The 20,341-nt window shown below is 45.1% G+C and overlaps 1 protein-coding gene across 1 annotated transcript in view; it reads right to left on the bottom strand.

Moving 5' to 3' along the window:
- dnah3 (dynein axonemal heavy chain 3) overlaps positions 1–20,341 on the bottom strand; it is a 302,407-nt gene that overhangs the window by 156,406 nt on the left and 125,660 nt on the right. Inside the window, exon 20 of the mRNA XM_039775085.1 lies at positions 13,037–13,151. Coding sequence (XP_039631019.1) covers positions 13,037–13,151 — 115 coding nt within the window. The remainder of the gene's footprint in view (positions 1–13,036; positions 13,152–20,341) is intronic.

Here is a 20,341-nt window from a genome sequence, read left to right as displayed (position 1 = left end):
TGTTTATGGCAATGTTTGCCTATCCTCCGACTCCTAAAAGCATTCATTCAAAGTGCGTATTTTTCGCTTCAACACATGGTGGCGCAGTGGTTAGCGCTGCTGCTTCACATACAATATCCACGGCCTGGATTTGAATCCTTTATCCAGTAGTCGTCCGAGTTTACATGTCCGCCCTGCGTCTGCGTGGGTAGGGTTACATTCTGAAAGACAACCTGGTGATGTTGTAGCGGTGCCACATAGTTAGTGTTTAAATGTCAGTTCTGAGTGTGTCTCGTTTCATTGTCCCATTGGCTGTGTGTATGTGTATCAGTTAATGCTGTCCCCGTAAAGGAGGACGGATGATGGGACGAGTTCACAACCACAAATCTGGAATACACCTGTGTCGAATCAACCAATTACTGCCGTCACCAACTATTTAAGTGGAAGGAAGGAGGAGAGAAGGGAGACCCGTTTTTGTGTTCACGACTACAACTTGCTTGCTGACTCATTTTATTGCGCTTGGTTCCAGTTTGTTTTTCATTCATCCGGACTGTCTTTCAACCTGCATCTGCTGAGACCCCAGGGTCGATTCATCATCCGCCATACGCCGAGGAATCACGGTGAGGTTGCTCCAAACGCCGGGAAATTCAAACACTACAATTGCCGCTAATCAGTCATCCGTATTCAGGACATTTTTCACTTTCGGACTCAAATTCACAATCATTCTGTTTGCTAGTCATTTTGTCGTTTGCGTAGTGTGTGTTATATGTTACGAGGACAAGGGAGGGGTTTTGTATGTATATTTTTCGGTGTTGTTTTGGGATTGTTGGGGTGGAGGAATATTTATGTGTGCATTTGTTTTGTGGCATGTCTTGTCTCATTTAATACATTTACTCCGTTTAATTTTACATTCTGCCTTTGTGTCTTTGCATTTAAACCGTCGATTGTGGGGAAAAGTTTACTTGTGTAGGAGTACGGCTTGACAGGTAAGGTTTCTCAGTAAATTATCCAGGCCACAGGTCTTGGAGGTGTAGCTGCCGGCTGGGTAAAAGGGGTCGGCCGTTACAATGTTAACTGCTATGAACGACAATGTGCGTGTATTAGAAACACCTGCAGATTAGGACATTACAACAGTATGGACGAGAACTGGCCATTCAGCCCAGCAAAGCTCACCAGTCCTGCCCGCTTAATTCTTCTAAAACAATATCAAGTCGAGTTTTGAAAGTCCATAAAGTCCTAATGTCCGACACACTGCTTGGTCTCTTATTCCAGGTGTCTGTGGTTCTCAGTGTGAAGGAAAACTTCCTAACGTTTGTGCGAAATTTCCCCTTAACTCATTAATGCCTCGTGTTCCATTATTGGAACGACAGACACGTAATTTTATACGTTATGTATAGTGTAAGAAATGGATTTGCCTAGTGTTCCAATTTTGAAATGCCACATAACTCAACAACCGAATGTAATACATTTTTTTTCTCTTCAAATTCTTGTTCCTTATATTTTTCTACGCAACATATGTGAATTTCATGCACAAACTCCTTAGGCATAAATGGGTTAACAAGTTTCCAACAGTGTCCCCGTGTTCTTGATGACACTCATTACAAAGTCACCGTCTCGACCCACCGGACTGATTCCCTTCATGATTTTACATTGACTTATTTGGCTGACGCCTTTATCCATTGCAACTTACAACATTTATGATGCAATGGGTTACATTTCTTTTGGTTTTCCAATTGGAGCGCAGGCATGACATGTGACCTTCTCATTGTCACATGGTGTCAGTAGTGGGATGTGAACCACAACACCACACTTCAGTCGTCTCTCCTCTAAATCTTCTTTTGCTTACACTGATACCGGCTCTGAGATGGCTGAGCTCTTTGAATCTTACCTCATAACTCATCCCCTGTACCCCTGGAATCAGCCTCGGCGCTCTTCTCTGGACCTTCTCTAGTGCTGCTATGTCCTTTTTGTAACATGGAGACCAAAACTGCCCACAGGACTCTAGACGAGGGCTCACCCGTGAGTTATAAAGCTTGAGCGTCACCTCCTGTGACTTGTACTCCACACATCAAGGCGCTATATAACCTGACATTCTAGTTAGCTTTCTTCATGGCTTCTGAACCCTGTCTGTCAGTTGATAGTGTTGAGTCCACTGTAACTCCTAAGCTCTTCTCGTGAGGCGTACTTTTGATTTTCAGAGCTCCCATTGTGTATTCAAACCTCACGTTTCTACTTCCTACATGTAATTCTTTACATTTACTGACATTAAATTTCATCTGCCACAAATCTACCCAAGTGTATCTGCTGTCCAAGACCCCTGGAATGATTCAATGGATTCTTGATTATCTGCCAGTCTGCCAAGCTTGGGTATCATCTGCAAACGTCACCAGCTTGTTCTTTATATTCCTATCTACATCTCTAGTGCTGCTGTGTCTTTATGGAGACTAAAATGGCACCCAGGACTCCAGATGAGGCCTCACCAGTGTGTTATAAAGCCTGAGCGTCACCTCCTGTGACTTGTACTCCACACATCAAGGCGCTATATAACCTGACATTCTGTTAGCCTTCTCAAAGGCCACTGAACCCTGTCTGCCAGTTGATACTGTTGACTCCACTACGACTCCTTAGTCCTTCTCATGAGGTGTACTTTTGATTTTCAGACCCCACATTGTGTATTCAAACCTAACAAGACCCAAACCTCATGCAAGCATTAGGCTCAGCTCTTTGAATCTTTCCTCCTAATTTATCCCATATAGCCATGGAATCAGCCTTGTTGCTCTTTCCTGGACTTTCTCTAGTGATGCTATGTCATTTTTGTAACACGGAGACCAAAACTGCCCACAGGACTCCAGATGAGGACTCACCCGCGAGTTATAAAGCCTGAGCGTCACCTCCTGTGACTTGTACTCCACACATCAAGGCGCTATATAACCTGACATTCTAGTTAGCCTTCTTAATGGCCTCTGAACCCTGTCTGGCAGTTGTTGGTGTCGAGTCCACTACGACTCCTTAGTCCTTCTCATGAGGTGTACGTTTGACTTTCAGACCCCACATTGTATATTCAAACCTAACAAGACCCAAACCTTATGCAAGCGTTAGGCTCAGCTCTTTGAATCTTTCCTCATAACTAATCCCCTATAGTCCTGGAATCGGCCAAGTCGTTTCTTCTCTGGACCTTCTCTAGTGCTGCTGTGTCTTTATGGAGACCAAAACGTCACTCAGTACTCCAGAAGAGGCCTCACCAGTGTGTTATAAAGCCTGAGCGTCACCTCCTGTGACTTGTACTCCACACATCAAGGCGCTATATAACCTGACATTCTAGTTAACCTTCTTCATGGCTTCTGAACCCTGTCTGTCAGTTGATAGTGTTGAGTCCACTGTAACTCCTAAGCTCTTCTCATGAGGCGCACTTTTGATTTTCAGAGCTCCCATTGTGTATTCAAACCTCACGTTTCTACTTCCTACGTGTAATTCTTTACATTTACTGACATTAAATTTCATCTGCCACAAATCTACCCAAGTGTATCTGCTGTCCAAGACCCCTGGAATGATTCAATGGATTCTTGATTATCTGCCAGTCTGCCAAGCTTGGGTATCATCTGCAAACGTCACCAGCTTGTTCTTTATATTCCTATGCAAATCTCTAGTGCTGCTGTGTCTTTATGGAGACCAAAATGGCACCCAGGACTCCAGTTGAGGTCTCACCACTGTGTTTTAAAGCCTGAGCGTCACCTCCTGTGACTTGTACTCCACACATCAAGGCGCTATATAACCTGTTAGCCTTCTTAATGGGTTCTGAACGCTGTCTTAAATTAAAAATTAAAATGAAGGCAAATAATTAGCAGCAAAATCTGGTCACTAATTAAGAAAATGGTTAGAATGAAAACCTGCAGCCACTGCGGCCCTCCAGGACTGGAGTTGGAGACCCCTAATCTACAGACATGTCTATTCAAGTCAAGCGGCTTTATTCTCATACCATCCATCCACTTTATTGCAGCATACAGTTGCATAAAATAACATTTGTCGGGACTGCGGTGCAAGACGTATGCAGTAAATCTCATTACGGACAGAAGGGACCCTACTCTGCTGAGCAAGACCCTTAACGTGAACATTGCTGCAGGCGGTCTTGTACAATGGCTGACCCTGTGCTCTGACCCCTAAAGGTCATGCAAAAATCATCATCCTCATCATCATATTGGCACATTTTTGGCAGTGGCTATCAGAAATGTTCTCCTGAAAGCATCCCGCAGTTATCACCCACGTCATAATGCTGACAATTACCTTCGTGTTCTGACTTTAAAACCTTCCTTCTTTTTGAGCCACAAATAAAAAAAAGTGGAGAGGCACTTATGTATAAAAAAGTAACTCGAACAAAGTGATTTTCTTTATTTTCTGTCACTTTGAGTAGCTTGAAAGGAAAAAAAAACAGAAAATAAAACAGCCACCCATCTGCTGTAATAAATAGTTATATACTGTATATACACTGCTCACAAAAATTAAAGGAACACTTTAAAGAAACACATTAGATACATCAGATCTCAATATGAAGTTGGATATCTATACAAATAACGACAGGGCAATGTCTTAGGAACAAAAGGATGCCAAGTCTTTTAATGGAAATAAAAGTTTTCTGCCTACAGAGGGCTCAATTGTGTAGACACCCTAAAATCAGAGTGAAATGAAGATGTGGCAGGCTAGTCCATTTTTTCAAAAACTTAATTTCTCCTACTCAAAATGCTTTTCAGTATCTTGTGTGGCCCCCACGAGCTTGTATGCATGCTTGACAACGTCGGGGCATGCTCCTAATGAGACGGATGGTGTCTTGTGGCATTTCCTCCCAGATCTGTATGAGGGCATCCCTGAGCTGTTGTACAGTCTGAGGAGCAACCTGGCGGCGCCTAATGGACCGAAACATAATGTCCCACAGATGTTCTATTGGGTTTAAGTCAGGGGATCGTGAAGGCCATTCAATTGTTTCAATTCCTTCATCCTCCAGGTACTGCCTGCATACTCTTGCCACATGAGGCCGGGCATTGTCGTGCATTAGGAGGAAACCAGGACCTACTGCACCAGCGTAGGGTCTGACAATGGGTCCAAGGATTTCATCCTGATACCTAATGGCAGTCAAGGTGTCTTTGTCTAGCTTGTAGAAGTCTGTGCGTCCCTCCATGGATATGCCTCCCCAGACCATCACTGACCCACCACCAAACTGGTCATGCCGAATGATGTTACAGACAGCATAACATTCTCCATGGCTTCTGCAGACCCTTCAACGTCTGTCACATGTGCTCAGGGTGAACCTGCTCTCATCTGTGAAAACACAGGGTGCCATTGGTGGACCTGACAATTCTGGTATTCTATGGTAAATGCCGATCGAGCTCCACTGCGCTGGGTTGTGAGCACAGGGCCCACTAGAGGACGTTGGGCCCTCAGACCACCCTCAAGAAGTCTGTTTCTGATTGTTTGGTCAGAGACATTCACACCAGTGGCCTGCTGGAGGTCATTTTGTAGAGCTCTGGAAATGCTCATCCTGTTTGTCCTTGTCCAAAGGAGCAGATACCAGTCCTGCTGATGGGTTAAGGACCTTCTATGGTCCTGTCCAGCTCTCCTAGACTAACTGCCTGTCTCCTGGAATCTCCTCCATGCCCTTGAGACAGTGCTGGGAGACACTGCAAACCTTCTGGCAATGACACACATTGATGTGCCATCCTGGAGAAGTTGGATTTCCTGTGCAACCTCTGTAGGGTCCAGGTTTCGCCTCATGCTACCAGTAGTTACACTGACCAGAGCGAAATGCAAAACTAGTGAAAAAAACAGTCAGAAAAGATGAGGAGGGAAAAATGTCAGTGGCTTCCACCTGTTAAACCATTCCTGGTTTGGGGGTCATCTCATTGTTGCCCCTCTAGTGCACCTGTTGTTAATTTCATTAACAGCAAAGCAGCTGAAACTGATTAACAACCCCCTGTGCTACTTAACTGACCAAATCAATATCCCAGAAGTTTCATTGACTTGATGCTATACTCTGATTAAAAAGTGTTCCTTTAATTTTTTTGAGCAGTATATAAAAACGCAAGCAAGTAACACTTTGGCACAAAGCAGCTACAGTCATCTGAGGTGACGTTAATGAGCTTTTTTTCTTTCAGTGGCCGGAATGATGAAATTCAAATAGCTGGGATTGCCAGATTGGGTCTGGCGTTAAAAGGGATAGAAATAGTTTTTTAGCTGTAAAACTTTATTTGCTATTTTTTTTTTTAATTCTTCCAATGGCAAGCAGCACTTGGCGCTCTGATAGATTAAAAAAAAAAAAGTTAAATTTGAAAATTGAAATAGCGGGGCAGCACGGTGGCGCAGTGGGTAGCGCTGCTGCCTCGCAGTAAGGAGTCGCTTCCCGGGTCCTCCCTGGGTGGAGTTTGCATGTTCTCTCTGTGTCTGCGTGGGTTTCCTCCTACAGTCCAAAGACAGGCAGGTTAGGTGCATTGGCGATCCTAAACTGTCCCTAGTGTGTGCTTGGTGTGTGTGGGTGTGTGTGTTCTGCGGTGGGTTGGTGCCCTGCCTGGGATTTGTTCCTGCCTTGTGCCCAGCAAACCCCCGTGACCCTGTGTTAGGATATAGAGGGTTGGATAATGGATGCATGGAAATAGCAGTTAATTAAAAGAAGTAGAGTTAGTGGGGGGATTGCTAAGGGGTCTGCACTGCAATCAGCCAGTCGGTCAGTTCACGTGGCACGAGGGACGTGGCACTGGGCTATACAGCACGTCACAAGGCTGCTGTGGTTCAGTCTCCTCCACTGCCTCTCGCTGTGTAGCTCTGAGAGAAACAATAAAGGAGCAAACAGATGAGCTGTACATGTTAAGGGCCTTAGGACAGGACTCATTTTGAAAAGGCGCTATATAACAGCTCATGGCCCAACCTTCTATGCCACTATATGACACTTTTATAAAGGCTCATGGACCTTCTACACCAGGGGTCACCAAGTCCGGTCCTGGAGAATCCACAGTGGCTGCAGGTTTTCATTCTAAACCCTTTTTTTAATGAGTGCCCTGTTTGTGCTGCTAATTAACTTCTTGTGAATTCACTTTAATTGAATTCTGAATTGCTTCATGCCTTTCTTTAAATGGCACCCAAGCAGAAATGAAATGTGAAGTGAGGGAGCTGACAGAAGACCAACTAAGTCAGGGCCTCAAACTCCAACCAGTTGCTTAATGAGGTGCCGAGTCTCGTCGTTAATTAAACTCGTTCTTTAATTCCGTGGCTTGTTGCCGCTCTCGTGGTACGTTAGCAGTGTTGTGATGTGAGATTTTACATATAACTTGATAAATATTTTGTATGTCTTTATTTATAATTTAGGCAAACCAAGTGGTGAGAGGTATTCATGTTTGCCTTCCCCCATCCCCCTTTTTACGACTGTCTCTTTTAATTTTATGACAGGATTTGGGGGGATGTGTCTTAAACCAGTTTGATCTCCCACACAAAGCCAGGTTAGCTTAACATATGGTCTTGGGGGGGGTTGAGGTGTTAAATGTACTATTTCTCTCATTGGTCTGAGGTATGGCTGTTTGGAATTGGCTTGTCTCAGAGGCCTTTAAGTACCATGATGTCCTATTGGTTCTAGGAATTGGAGAGAACATCTATAAATTTGCTTGCTCAACCACATTCTCTCTCTCTAACTGACATATGATGAAGAAGCATCTCTCTTGCTAACCTGTGATGATGAAGACAACACATTGAAGAGCACAGCTCAGCAGCCATATTGAACAGACATGTGGCTGAAAGCTGAGCACCAACGATGCCTTAACTAGAGACATTAAGTAACTGCAAGTCTGTGTGCCACCTGAGTTACACATCACCATCTTATCAGGTTGTATGGTTGCCAACATTCAAATGTATTTTGCATTTTGTTATTATTTATGAATATTAGCAGTAATACATTATTTTATGTGTAACTTAACTCCTGCTTGTCTTTTTACTACATCTAATTGCCTGAGGTTATAGATATAGAAGGGAAGGTGGGGATAAGTTATATACAGTGGTAAGTTTGTGAGATTAGGTATTCTAAGGCTACACATTAATAATACAATAGGGGAAAGTAGAGCAATACATATATTACTCTACCAAGGTAAAACACAGACATTTCCGAAATTCTTGATTTTCTCTTTTCTGTTAAAATGTTTTGTGGACCTGAGCAGATCGACACTCCTGAGACCTTCACCTTTCTTTATTTTCATTTTGTATCTCATTGTTGTTTGGCTGCTAATTAAAGAAAAAGAAACAATCAAGGGGTCTGAGTCTTCAAGAGCAAATCAATTGAAGTTAATTCAAAAGAAGTTAATTAGCAGCAGAAACAGGCCATTAAGAACAGGGTTAGAATGAAAACCTGCAGCCACGGTGGCCCTGCAGGACCGGAGTTGGCGACACCTGTTCTACACTACTGTACCTATAAAGCATCGAGATGGTGTCTATTATGGAAAGGCACTATATAAAAACCTCAGTGACCAATTCTTCGCAGTACTGTACACATAAAGTGTCTTGGGATGGAGCTCATTACATAAAGGCACTATACAAAAACTCAATGGCCAATCTTCTACAGTACAGGGCCCATAAAGTGTCTTCATTATGGAAAGGTATTATATAAAATTGGGTGGCACAGTAGTGATGCTGCCGCCTTACAGTAAGGAGACTCGTGTTCACGTCCCAGGTCCTCCCTGCGTGAAGTTTGCATGTTCTCCCCGTGTCTGCGTGAGGTTCCAAAGACATGCAGGTTAGGTGGATTGGTGATACTAAATTGGCACCTACTGTGTGGTTAGGGAGTGTGTGTGTGTGTGTGTGTGTGTTTGCCCTGCGATGGACTGGCACCCTGTCCAACCTGACTTGCACCTTATTCTAGCTGGGATAAGCTCCGGCACCCCCCAGGCGACCATGATCAGGACTAAGCAGGTTAGAAAGTGACTGAGTATATAAATGCCGAAAGACCAATCTTCTACTGTACTGCACTTATAAATTGTCTTGGGATACTATTTATATTGGAAAGGCACTATATAAAGGCACAACAACCAATCTTCTACTGTACTGCACCTATAAAGTGCTTTGGGACAGTGTTCATTTTAGAAAGGCACTATATAAAACCTCAGTGACCTAAAAAAAGTCACATGATATGCTACACAGGGAGTGCTGTGCTTTGATTAGAACAAAGTAGAACTTGTGGCTCTCAACGCACACCGTTAAGTGTGGCATCAGCACCATCCTGACTTGTCCTCCATACACCTAAGCATCCCGGCCTTTTTCTGGGGACAGAGGGTAGAGGACGGTGGCTGCAGGCAGGCATACCATTGCTGCCAAACTGCTTCCACTCAAAGGAGAATCAGGATTTTGGAGAAGCCATGAGGTGCCATAATAAAAAGTGAGCAACGAGTGGGGAAATCCCAAGAGGCAACTTGAAATAGACACAACCTGTAGCATCGCACCACCGGGAAATGCTGGGGGACATTTTCGTTTTTTTAATTCCTCTCGTCTATCTGACTGTTCCATTGGACTCACCTACGGAGATTCTGAATATGCTGTTAGACGATATATAAGGACTCTGCTTTTCTATTATTTATTAGCTGATTACCCATTGGCTTCGCTCACTGAGTGCAAGGGAAAAAAATAAAATGTAGCATATAAATTATTAAACAGTAAAACATTAACATGTAAGAAGGAAAGATACATTGAGCAGTACTGGAGTGCTTTCGGGTAAAGTACATTTTAAAGGCGTTATAACACAACAGCAGCTTAAATGTATTTGGATCATCTCTCGGTAGCAGATCCCTTGTGAAAGGCGCTACATGGCCACTGTAGTATAGAAATAATATTTTCTATGCGATCCTGCAAATTTCTGCCTGATATGTCTGTGATCTAAGAGAAAAATTATTCTGAGAAATGTGGACGCTTCCCTTCCATGCTTAACGTGCAGAAGGTCCAAACAATTCCAAAGTCCAAAATTAACATGAAGAGGTCGGTACATCTTCTTAGATGTAAACCCTCCATCGTCGTAAAAGAATTCATCACAAAAGCAGCCTTGAATGTTGCGGGGTTTAAGTGACCTGAACTCACCTTAAGGGACAGCAAGTAGGCATGTAGCGCAATTTACAAAGCCGATCACACTCATTCGCAATGATTTCCACTCTCCCAGGAGCCGACGTGGCACTCAAAGTGTCACAAAGAGTGCGAGAAGAGAGGACGCCGCCCAAAACCGCAAAGCTCTCGACCCGGCAGAGCAGCCTGACATTCCACGCCTCTGAGCGTCCACTTTGTTGTCACGACCCCTCGCCGCTGAAGACGCTGTCGTCTTCACATTGTTTACAGCTCGGCCCAGTTAAAAAGTAGAAAGACGGAAAGCTGTTTTCTTAATCTCTTCACCTATCAAGTACTGTCAATTAAACAGAAGTTAGAATGTGGCAGTTTCCGCGACAGTCACGTGGACGAATAAATAAAACTTTCGTGTCAGAACGCGCCTGGCGGCGGACGGCTCAGTGCTGGAGTCCAGAGAGGAGGGCTGGGAGAGTGTGACAAGGGGCGCACTAATATGGGATAGATCGCCGTGTTTGTGTTTACTTCTTTTCAATATCAGTAAAGTAACTCTCACACAAATAATAACAATTCGTAAAGACGATATAAAAATGGGGTCCACAAACGAAGTGATTAGTTCCTGTATTATAATACGTTCTGTGGTCATACGTAATTTCCGTTTCAAACGCGAAAAGAATTTTATATCCTTCTATATAAAAGCGGTCGGGATTGTCCTTCCGTCCCGGGAGTGCTACGCAGGCGCGGAATTTCACACACGCCCCGTCCATTTTGCAATGCACGATGGGATTTGTAGTTTCGTTTTTCCAGGTAAAAGATGATTTTCTACTCCAGACTGTGCGATATCTTCTTCTTCTTTCTTACTATATAAAAGCGGTCGGATTGTGCTTCCGTCCCGTGAGTGGAAAGCGTAGCGGTATTCCGCTTATCACAGACTTACTACTTGCAGCTTGCGGCAGGCGACATGACGTGAGCAGAGTTCTGGTGCTCCCATCGTTCCCTTGCTTTTGTGCGCGATGCGCTGGAAAAATAGACAAAATGATGTCTCTGGAAATAATTAATGTTGATGGAGTACAAATGCCTCACCACGTAGTAAATCTCAGGGAGGTTCAAAAGGGCAACCTCAATATAGAAAAAAAGTTAAAATTTCATCACAAAAATAACAGAAACTACGAGTATTAAAGTAATACCGCTCAAATGCAATATAACTAAATTAATGAGTTTGTATAAAATATCAAATTGATCTACATACTGAATTGCCTTAAGAAGTGGTCAACTTAAAAGTCGGTCACCTTAAAAGGCATAGCCGCCCCGGCCGGGACGCCCAGGAGGACCAGAGGAGTGCTTGTACCTCCTCCAGACCGCGAGGGGGCGTCCGTCCTGGTTACGCTGGTGGCCTCGGGTAGAGGGCATGGAAGCCCAGCCCTGTAGGGGCCTGTGGTCACTGCTAGGCAGCGCCCCGCTTCCAAACCATCATCTGCCACATCCGGCCGAGGCAGGAGCCCGGCAGGGACGCCCAGGAGGACCGGAGGAGGGCCTGTACCTCCACCAGACCACGTGGGGGTGTCCCCCCTGGTTATGTTGGTGGCATCGGGTAAGGGGCATGGAAGCCCAGCCCTGTAGGGGCCCGTGGCCACCGCCAGGCGGCGCCCCGCTGCCTGAACAGCCCTGGAGCCCAGCACTTCCGCCACACCAGGAAGTGCTGGGGGGAAGACGACAGGGGACATCCGGACGGCTTCCGGGTGCGCAGCCGGCACTTCCACTACACAAGGGCGTGTCTGCGGAGGAGTGCCGGGAAGCAGCTGGAGCCCATCCGGGTTCCCATAAAAGGGGCCGCCTCCCAGCAGTCGAGGCAAGAGTCGGGAGGAAGGAAGACAAAGCTAGAGCGAGGAATGGAGGCGGCCAGGAGAGAGGCACAAAGACTGGAAGAGTGTGGCCTGGACATTGGGGAATCGGTGCTGGAGGCACTGGGGTGTGTGATTGCATGGTAGAGACTTGTAAATATTGTAAATAAACGGTGTGTTGGGTGATGAACAAGATGTCCGTCTGTCTGTGTCCGGGCCAGCGTTCACAATATATTTATAGATATAGCATGGCAGACGACCAGGGACCTTGCACCCACTGGGATGCCAGGAGAGCGGAAGGAACAGGAGAGAGGCAATACCTTAATACCTTCCCCGGGACACGAGACGGCAGCTTGGTTTACATCGCAGTTTGGAAGTTCAATCCTGTTGGGGACCATGGCCTCTGCTAGGGGGCACTTGGCCAATCCCGGAGCCTTGGACTGCAGCACTTCTGCCACACCAGGAAGAGCGTCAGGGAGCACCTGGAGCACATCTGGGTGAGAAATAAAAGGGGCCGCCTCACTCCATTTGGGGAGCCGGAGTTGGGCGAAGACAGAGTTTGCGGGAGAGGAGTGGAAGCGGCGGTAAACAGAGAAGAAAGGAAAAGAATAAGGAAAGGACTGAGCATTGTGGGTTTGTGTCCTGTGTGTGCTGTGAAGAAAAACAATAAACATGTGTGTTTTTTGGACTTCTGGGTCTGCGTGTCTGTCTGTGTCGAGGCTGATCTTCCACAATAGCTATGTAATTTTATGCTTGTATTGATTTATTCTGTATTACTTATCCATTATTATTCTCGGCTAATTTAACGAGCTCTTCGTTCCTTGAGACTGTTTCCTTGACATCTTGTTAAGCACTTTGAGCTACAGACTGTGTTATGAAAATGTGACGCAGAAACTAAAGTTGCCGTAATTGTTCCCCCAACAGAGCCCAAAAACTAACCCAACGCAAAGAAGAACTGTGAGCTTAAGAGTGAAAAATTGGAGTTTATGAAGCTCATGCTGGGGAAACCTGCTGTTCCTACTTAAGCCAGGAGCTATGAGTGTGATGAGGCCCCTCGCCGGCTCCATATGTTAGTCCAAGTGCAGGCAGATGAGCCTGGGGAGCTCGGCATTAGCGTCCTACTATGAAACACCTCTCGACGGGCTACTCACGGTGTCTCTGTACTTGACAAAGTTGAAGTTTGTGTCAGCCCACTCGGATTTCATCTTCTCCATGGCTTTCTCCAGCGAGTACTCTTTACTTGCAGAGGCACCAATCTCTTCCAGCCTAAAACGAGAACATCAGGAAAGCTTCAATTCAACATTAAAGCGAAGAGATACAACAGATGGACTGAAAAAAATCGGGAGTGGTCTCCGCTAGACTTCCTCAAATACAGTCAGTCAGTCAGTATCCAACCTGCTATATCCTAACACAGGGTCACGGGATTCTGCTGGAGCCAATCCCAGCCAGCACAGGGCACAAGGAAGGAACAAACCCCGGTCAGGGCGCAAACTGTGGACGAAGTTTTCAGACCAGACAGCAGGTGTGGTTATAAAGCAGCTTTATTTTTCAGAGTCGCGGTGAGAAGAGTTTTAGACAAGCAGACAATCAGATATACATGACAGCGTCAGGGCTCTTCTGAACCCCGTCTGTTGGGTGGGGTCCAGTTTTATACCCATAGAATGTGTGATTTAATATCATTATAAAATGTAACAGTCAACACATTTATTATACACAAACCTTGAGCCCCTTTAACGTCCCTTGTAAAACTTGATTTCTTGGCTCCTTTTGTTATGGCGTTCAGATGTAAGCTAAGGGAAAACGTGATAAGGCAGACTCATATGTGGAATGCTCAGACCTTGAGTCCTTTGCACAAATATTTTTCTGTTTGCTAAAACAAAGCATGCTTTTACATGGTTTTGTAAAGCTTACTTCTCAGACATGAATTAGTACAAGGGAACGAAGAGAACATTCAGTTTCCACACAGCCCACCGCAGTCCTCAAATACAGTCGTGGCCCAAAGGTTAGCAAAGGACCCAAGTGTTGGTGTTCAAAGTCTGCTGTTTCAGCGTTTTTAGATCTTTAGTGTCAGATGTTTCTCTGGGATACTAAAATAGAATTACAAGCAGTTCAGAAGTTTCAAAGGCTTTTATTGACAATGACATGAAGTTTATGCAAAGAGTCCATATTTGCTGTGTTGGCCCTTCTTTCTCTTTCAAGGCCTCTGCAATTCACCCTGGCAGGCTGTCCATCAACCTGTGGGCCAAATCCTGACTGATGGCAGCCCATTCTTGCATCATCAATGCTTGGAGTTTGTTAGAACTGGTGGGTTTGTGTTTGTCCCCCCTGTCTCTTGAGGATTGACCACAAGTTCTCAATGGGGAGTTTCCTGGCCAAGGACCCCAAATTTCAATGTGTGTGTGTGTTTTTTTTTTTTTTTGTACGAACACATCATAGGAGGCAGGGTGGTCCAGCAGTACTAGACCTGGTCTCCTGGAACTCCACTCCAACCCACCCTTAATTTGTGACTCTTAGTAGTCTTTGTACGGGATGGACTGCAGCCTCACAGAAAGGTTGGGCCCTGCCTTACTCTCAGATCTGTTAAGATACAGTCACGGCCAAAAGTTCTGAGAAGGACCCAAGTGTTGGTTTTCACAAAGTCTGCTGCTTCAGTGTTTTTAGAACTTTGTGTCAGATGTTTCTGTGGGATACTGAAGTAGAATTACAAGCAGTTCAGAAGTTTCAAAGGCTTTTATTGACATGATATGAAGTTTATGCAAAGAGTCCATATTTGTAGTGTTGACCCTTCTTTCTTTTTCAAGACCTCTGCAATTCACCCTGGCAGGCTGTCTGTCCATGAACGTCTGGGTTCAAAAGATGTCAATTAGCAGCAAAAACAGGCCACTCGTTAAGAAAAGGGTTGGAATGAAAACCTGCAGCCACGGTGGTCCTCCAGGACCGGCACTGGAGACCCCTGTTCTAATGTCTTCATTTCTAATCCTCTCCGTCTTAATAACTGGTAAACAAGAGCAGGGAGATGTTGTGTTGTGTTACTGAGTCGCTTGATGACACCAAGCAGGCCAAAGAAATGCCATCCGGCACATGGTGAGGACGTCTGTGCCAAAGCACCCATCAGACCCCCGGCTATAAATATGGCTTGGTGTGCAACTAGAATTTATTTTTCACAAAGTGAACGGACTGAAGCGCCTTCTCCATCCATAAGCGAGGTATTTTAGGGCCGCCTCTCCTGCGTGTTAGTGCTGATGTGTGCTCAGAGTCGCAGGGGTGGACAAGAAAGCACAAACTGGCGAGCCTGTTGTCGAGCGATTCTCCTTTATTAATGTATCAAGCGCACTTGCCGGCTTTCCAGGATTTTATGCTTATTACACGAGTATTGCAGCGAAAGCGTAACTTCTGTTATTTTGTAGGTAATGTTTTCATTTCTGTGTTATTCCCATAAGTTGGCTTCCTTGCCTTATAAAGATTAATATGAGTCCAGCAAACTCATTTATCATTTGCTTTACGTTATGGCAAGCATGCGTCACAATAATAAGACTGCGGTGCATCTCATATAAATTACCTCAGTCCTGTTCCTTACTGGACTTTCATTTTCAGATGTGAATCTGTAAGCCCCCTTTGGCTTTATTACTGCAGGATACCTGAGGCATTGTGTGCCCTGCAGATTTCAAACCACATGGCCTGTGCAAACCTTTTTATTACTTTTCTTGTTGTTGCTTATTTGTTTTATTTTCCAACAGAAGGACTTTCTGTCCCCGGTGCACTGAAGAGGAAAAAAAAAGGAAAACAACCATTTTAAAAGACATTTTCTGATTGGTCAAAATCCTCTGGAGGGGCTACCCAATGTACAAATACCCAGCTGAGCAACTCTAATAAAAGCTTTGCTTTTCACATCGACCCAAACCTATGTGGGGGTACATACAGAAACGTCCCAATTTACCGCCCACAGAATTGAGGCGATTCGTACTTACGGCCAAAGTCTATCAGAAAATAATCAGGTAAAAGTCATTCAGAAATTGTCAAAGCCAGTAATAAATCTTCTTCTTCTTCTTCTTATTATTATTATTACAGGGTGAGCCAAAAAGAAGACATCCCTGCAGTTCACCCTGGCATGCTGTCCATCAACTTCTGGGCCAAATCCTCCTGACTGATGGCAGCCCATTCTTGCAGAATCAATGCCTGGAGTTTGTCAGAAATGGTGGAATATTTACCCTCGAGTTCTTAAGGAGTGCCGATATAAACCCTTGGCACATATTTTTAGGAAGTCACTGAGCACTCTGGGGTTCAGGAGAGGAGGGTCCGTCGGATAGTCGAACCTCAGATTCATGAGGAACAGTGTGGTTTTCATCCTGGTCGTGGAACAGTGGAGCAGCTCTACACCCTTAGCAGGGTCCTGGAGGGTGCATGGGAGTTTGCCCAACCAGTCTACATGTGTTTTGTGGACTTGGAAAAGGCATTCGACTGTGTCCCTCGGGGAATCCTGTGGGGGGTGCTACAGGAGTATGGGGTACCAGACCCCCCGATAAGAGCTGTTCGGTCTCTGTACAACCGGTGTCAGAGCTTGGTCCGCATTGCCGGCAGTAAGTCGAGCCCGTTTCCAGTGAGAGTTGGACTCTGCCAGGGCTGCCCTTTGTCACCGATTCTGTTCATAACTTTTATGGACAGAATTTCTAGGCGCAGCCAGGGTGTTGAAGGGGTCCGGTTTGGTGGACTCAGGATTGGGTCACTGCTTTTTGCAGATGATGTTGTCCTGTTTGCTTTATCAGGCCGTGATCTTCAGCTCTCTCCGGATCGGTTCGCAGCTGAGTGTGAGCGGTGAGCGGTGAGAGGAGTTCAAGTATCTCGGGTTCTTGTTCACGAGTGAGGGAAGAATGGAGCGTGAGATCAACAGGCGGATCGGTGCAGCATCTGCAGTGATGTGGGCTCTGCATCGGTCTGTCATGGTGAAAAAAGAGCTGAGCCGTAAGGCAAAACACTTAATTTACCAGTCGATCTACACTCCTACCATCACCTATGGTCATGAGCTATGGGTAGTGACCGAAACAAGGAGATTGCGAATACAAGTGGCTGAAATGAGTTTCCTCCGCAGGGTGTCTGGGCTTTCCCTTAAGGATAGGGTGAGAAGCGCAGTCATCCGGGAGGAACTCAGAGTAGAGCCGCTGCTCCTCCGCATCGAGACGAGTCAGATGAGGTGGCACGGGCATCTGATCAGGATACCTCCTGGACTCCTCCCTGGTGAAGTGTTCCGGGCACATCCAACCAGGAGAAGACCCCGGGGAAGACCCAAGACATGCTGGAGGGACTATGTCTCCGGGCTGGGGATTCTCCCGGAAGAGCTGGAAGAAGTGGCCGGGGAGAGGGAAGTCTGGGCATCTCTGCTCAAGCTGCTGCCCCCATGACCCGACCTCGGATAAGCAGAAGAGGATGGATGGACTGCACACTCAAGAGTTTCAGAAGGACTGGAAAATGGCAAATATCACCCCATTTTATAAAAAGGGTGACAGGGCAGATCCAAGCAACTATAGGCCAGTAAGCTTAATGGGCATCACAGGAAAATTAATGGAAGGAATTATTAAGGATAGGATTGAGAAACACCTGGCGAGGACAGGAGAGTTAGTGAACAGTCAGCGTGGGGTCTCAAGAGGGAGGTCGAGTTTTACTAATGGGCTGGAATTCTATGAGAAGGAAACAAAAGGATACGACCAGAGTGGAGCAGATGAGATTATTCATGTAGACTTTCAGAAAGCATTTGATGAGGTGCCACATGAGAGGGTGGGCATCAAACTAAAAGAAGTGGGAGTTCAGGGTGTGGTGTGTAGATGGGGGCAGAATTGGCTCAGACACAGGAAGGAAAGGGTGATGGTGTGAGGGACCTCATCAGGTCATCAGAATGTTAAGAGTGGTGACCAGCAGGGGGCAGTGCTGGGGCTGCTGCTGTTTTTAATAAATATAAATGATTTAGATATAAAGAACAAGCTGGTTAAATCTGCAGATGATACCAAGATAGGTGGATTAGCCGATAATTTGGAATCTGTTATATCATCACAGAAGGACTTAGATAGCAGACAGGCTTGGGCAGATTTGTGGCAGATGAAATTTAATGTCAGTAAATGTAAAGAATTACACATAGGAAGTAAAAATGTAAGGTTTGAATACACAATGGGTGGTCGCAAAATCGAGAGTCCAAATTATGAGAAGGATTTAGGAGTCACAGTGGACTCTAAGATATCGACTTCCATACAGTGTTCAGAAGCCATTAAGAAGGCTAACAGAATATCAGGTTATATAGCGCCTTGATGTGTGGAGTACAAGTCACAGGAGGTTCTGCTCAGGCTTTATAACACACTGGTGAGGCCTCATCTGGGGTCCTATGTGCAGTTTTGGTCTCCATAAAGACATAGCAGCACTAGAGAAGGTCCAGAGAAGAGCGACTAGGCTGATTCCAGGGCTACAGGGGATTAGTTATGAGGAAAGATTAAAAGAGCTGAGCCTTTACAGTTTAACACTAGAATTACCAGAGCCTACGAAAAAACTCGTAATTCCGTCCCACCTTAAACTGCTTCTTAAATCCCTTCACACCTCTCCGCCAGCGCCCTTTGTCTTCTAAATGTGCTGATAAAGAGAAGCTGGCTATTCCATCCCCCCACCAATTTAGAACGTGCACGAACTTCTCTCAGCTCAGGCCTTGATTGAGTATCTGGGAGTGAAGTGGAGTTTTAGAGTGGAAATAATAGATCGTTGTTTGGAACACACGCATTTCATGTCTGTTCCGTTTCTACAGTAATCTGTGTCAACACATTGTTAAAACAGAAACTTTTTTATATTCTAGTAGTAGATGACAAAATGTAGGCATAAACTATATAATGTATGAAGCCTGAAGTCCAAATAGCAAAGAAACATTTTCACAAGAATAACACAATTGCACTTTTATTCAAACATATAACTGCAGAAACAAAAGCCGCCTTAACATGCGACATTGACACCTGTTTACTGTAACTGACTCCGTGGCTCAATAGACTCAGCTCCCGCTTGGGAATCAAGGGGTCGCGGGTTCGATCCTGTGCCCCTCCGTTTTGAGAAGTTAACTGCTCTTGTCTTACTGTTTTAGAATAAAAGCATACATTTGATTTCAGTCTGTAACAGCCGGTGCAGTTTATGATCCTTGTAAAGGTTAGCTTTTTTTTTTTATTCACTTTTCACTCTCTCAGTCGCGTTCAGAATCAATCCATACAACCCCATCTGACACGGCTGTTTTCACTAAAGACGCTATAGCTCTGCAGTGTACCACGATGCATACTAACGCACAATCACCCCGGTTCTGACACACAAACGCTGGCGAAGCTGCCTTCTTCGTATCTCACTGTCACTTGCTTTTCGTTTTATTGAGTGTTCCTGCCAGTCCCGCATGTTGCTGTATGCTTTTTCTTTTGTACTACAGGACATGCAGAGGAAAGAATGGTAAAGACCAGTAACTTCGGCGCTATATGCAATCATCAGACACTCCCCATCTGCCCGTGTCGTTCAAGCACAGGAACATATATTGGTGTAAAAGTATAACAAAAGTGCACTTTTATTCAAGTGCACTTTTTCCATCGCTTTTCCTGTAAGAAGCAGTGTACACACTTCTCTCTATCCAGCATACAGCAACATGCGGGACTGGCAGGAACATTCAATAAAACTGAATAAAAAGAAAATCAAGTGACGGTGAGATACGAAGAAGGCAGCTTCGCCAGCGTCTGTGTGTCAGAACCGGTGGGGGCGTTAGTATGCATCGTGGTACAGCACAGAGCTATAGCGCGCCTGTATTCTGTTTCTTTTGTACTCCAGGGCACGAGAGGAGAGAATAGTAAAGAGCAGTAAGTTCGGCGCTATATGCAATCATCAGACACTCCCCATCTGCCCGTTGTTTTGTTATACTTTTCAATACTTTTATACTGCTCAAACGGGCATGCTCAAAAAATACACGTGTAATGCCACGAAAAGTGCACGCAGACACTTCATTTCGCAAACAAAACAAGTGCACTTTTATTCAAAACTACCTGTATAACCGAAGAAAAAGAAAGCAAGTTACAGTAGGCGATTGATACGACATCTTGCATGGTGCAATGCTAAGAAGTGCAGATTTTCATTCCGTGCTATATAAAATCATCACATTCAAATATTAACAGTTCCCACACACCCAAGGACCGTCCTTCCTACATTTACGACACGTGTACTTGTTGCCGTGTACACACCTCTCTGTGCTATGGTTTCTATTACACTGAATGAGCACCTGACACTGTACTTTCTTCCCTGGGGGAAGGTCCCGCATCAGAGAATTTCCAGTTCCTGCATAAATTCACACCCGATCTGACGCTGTTCGTTTTCAAATAATATTGCATTAGTGCGATTATATTTTCACATATATTGTCTCTTTCTTTCAGGTGTGTAATAGAAACCACAGCATAGAGAGAAGTGTG

Source organism: Polypterus senegalus, chromosome 13 (assembly GCF_016835505.1).
Source record: "Polypterus senegalus isolate Bchr_013 chromosome 13, ASM1683550v1, whole genome shotgun sequence".
NCBI lineage: Eukaryota > Metazoa > Chordata > Cladistia > Polypteriformes > Polypteridae > Polypterus > Polypterus senegalus.
Note: the sequence above shows the minus strand (reverse complement) of the source record. Positions and strands in the feature narration are given on the sequence as shown.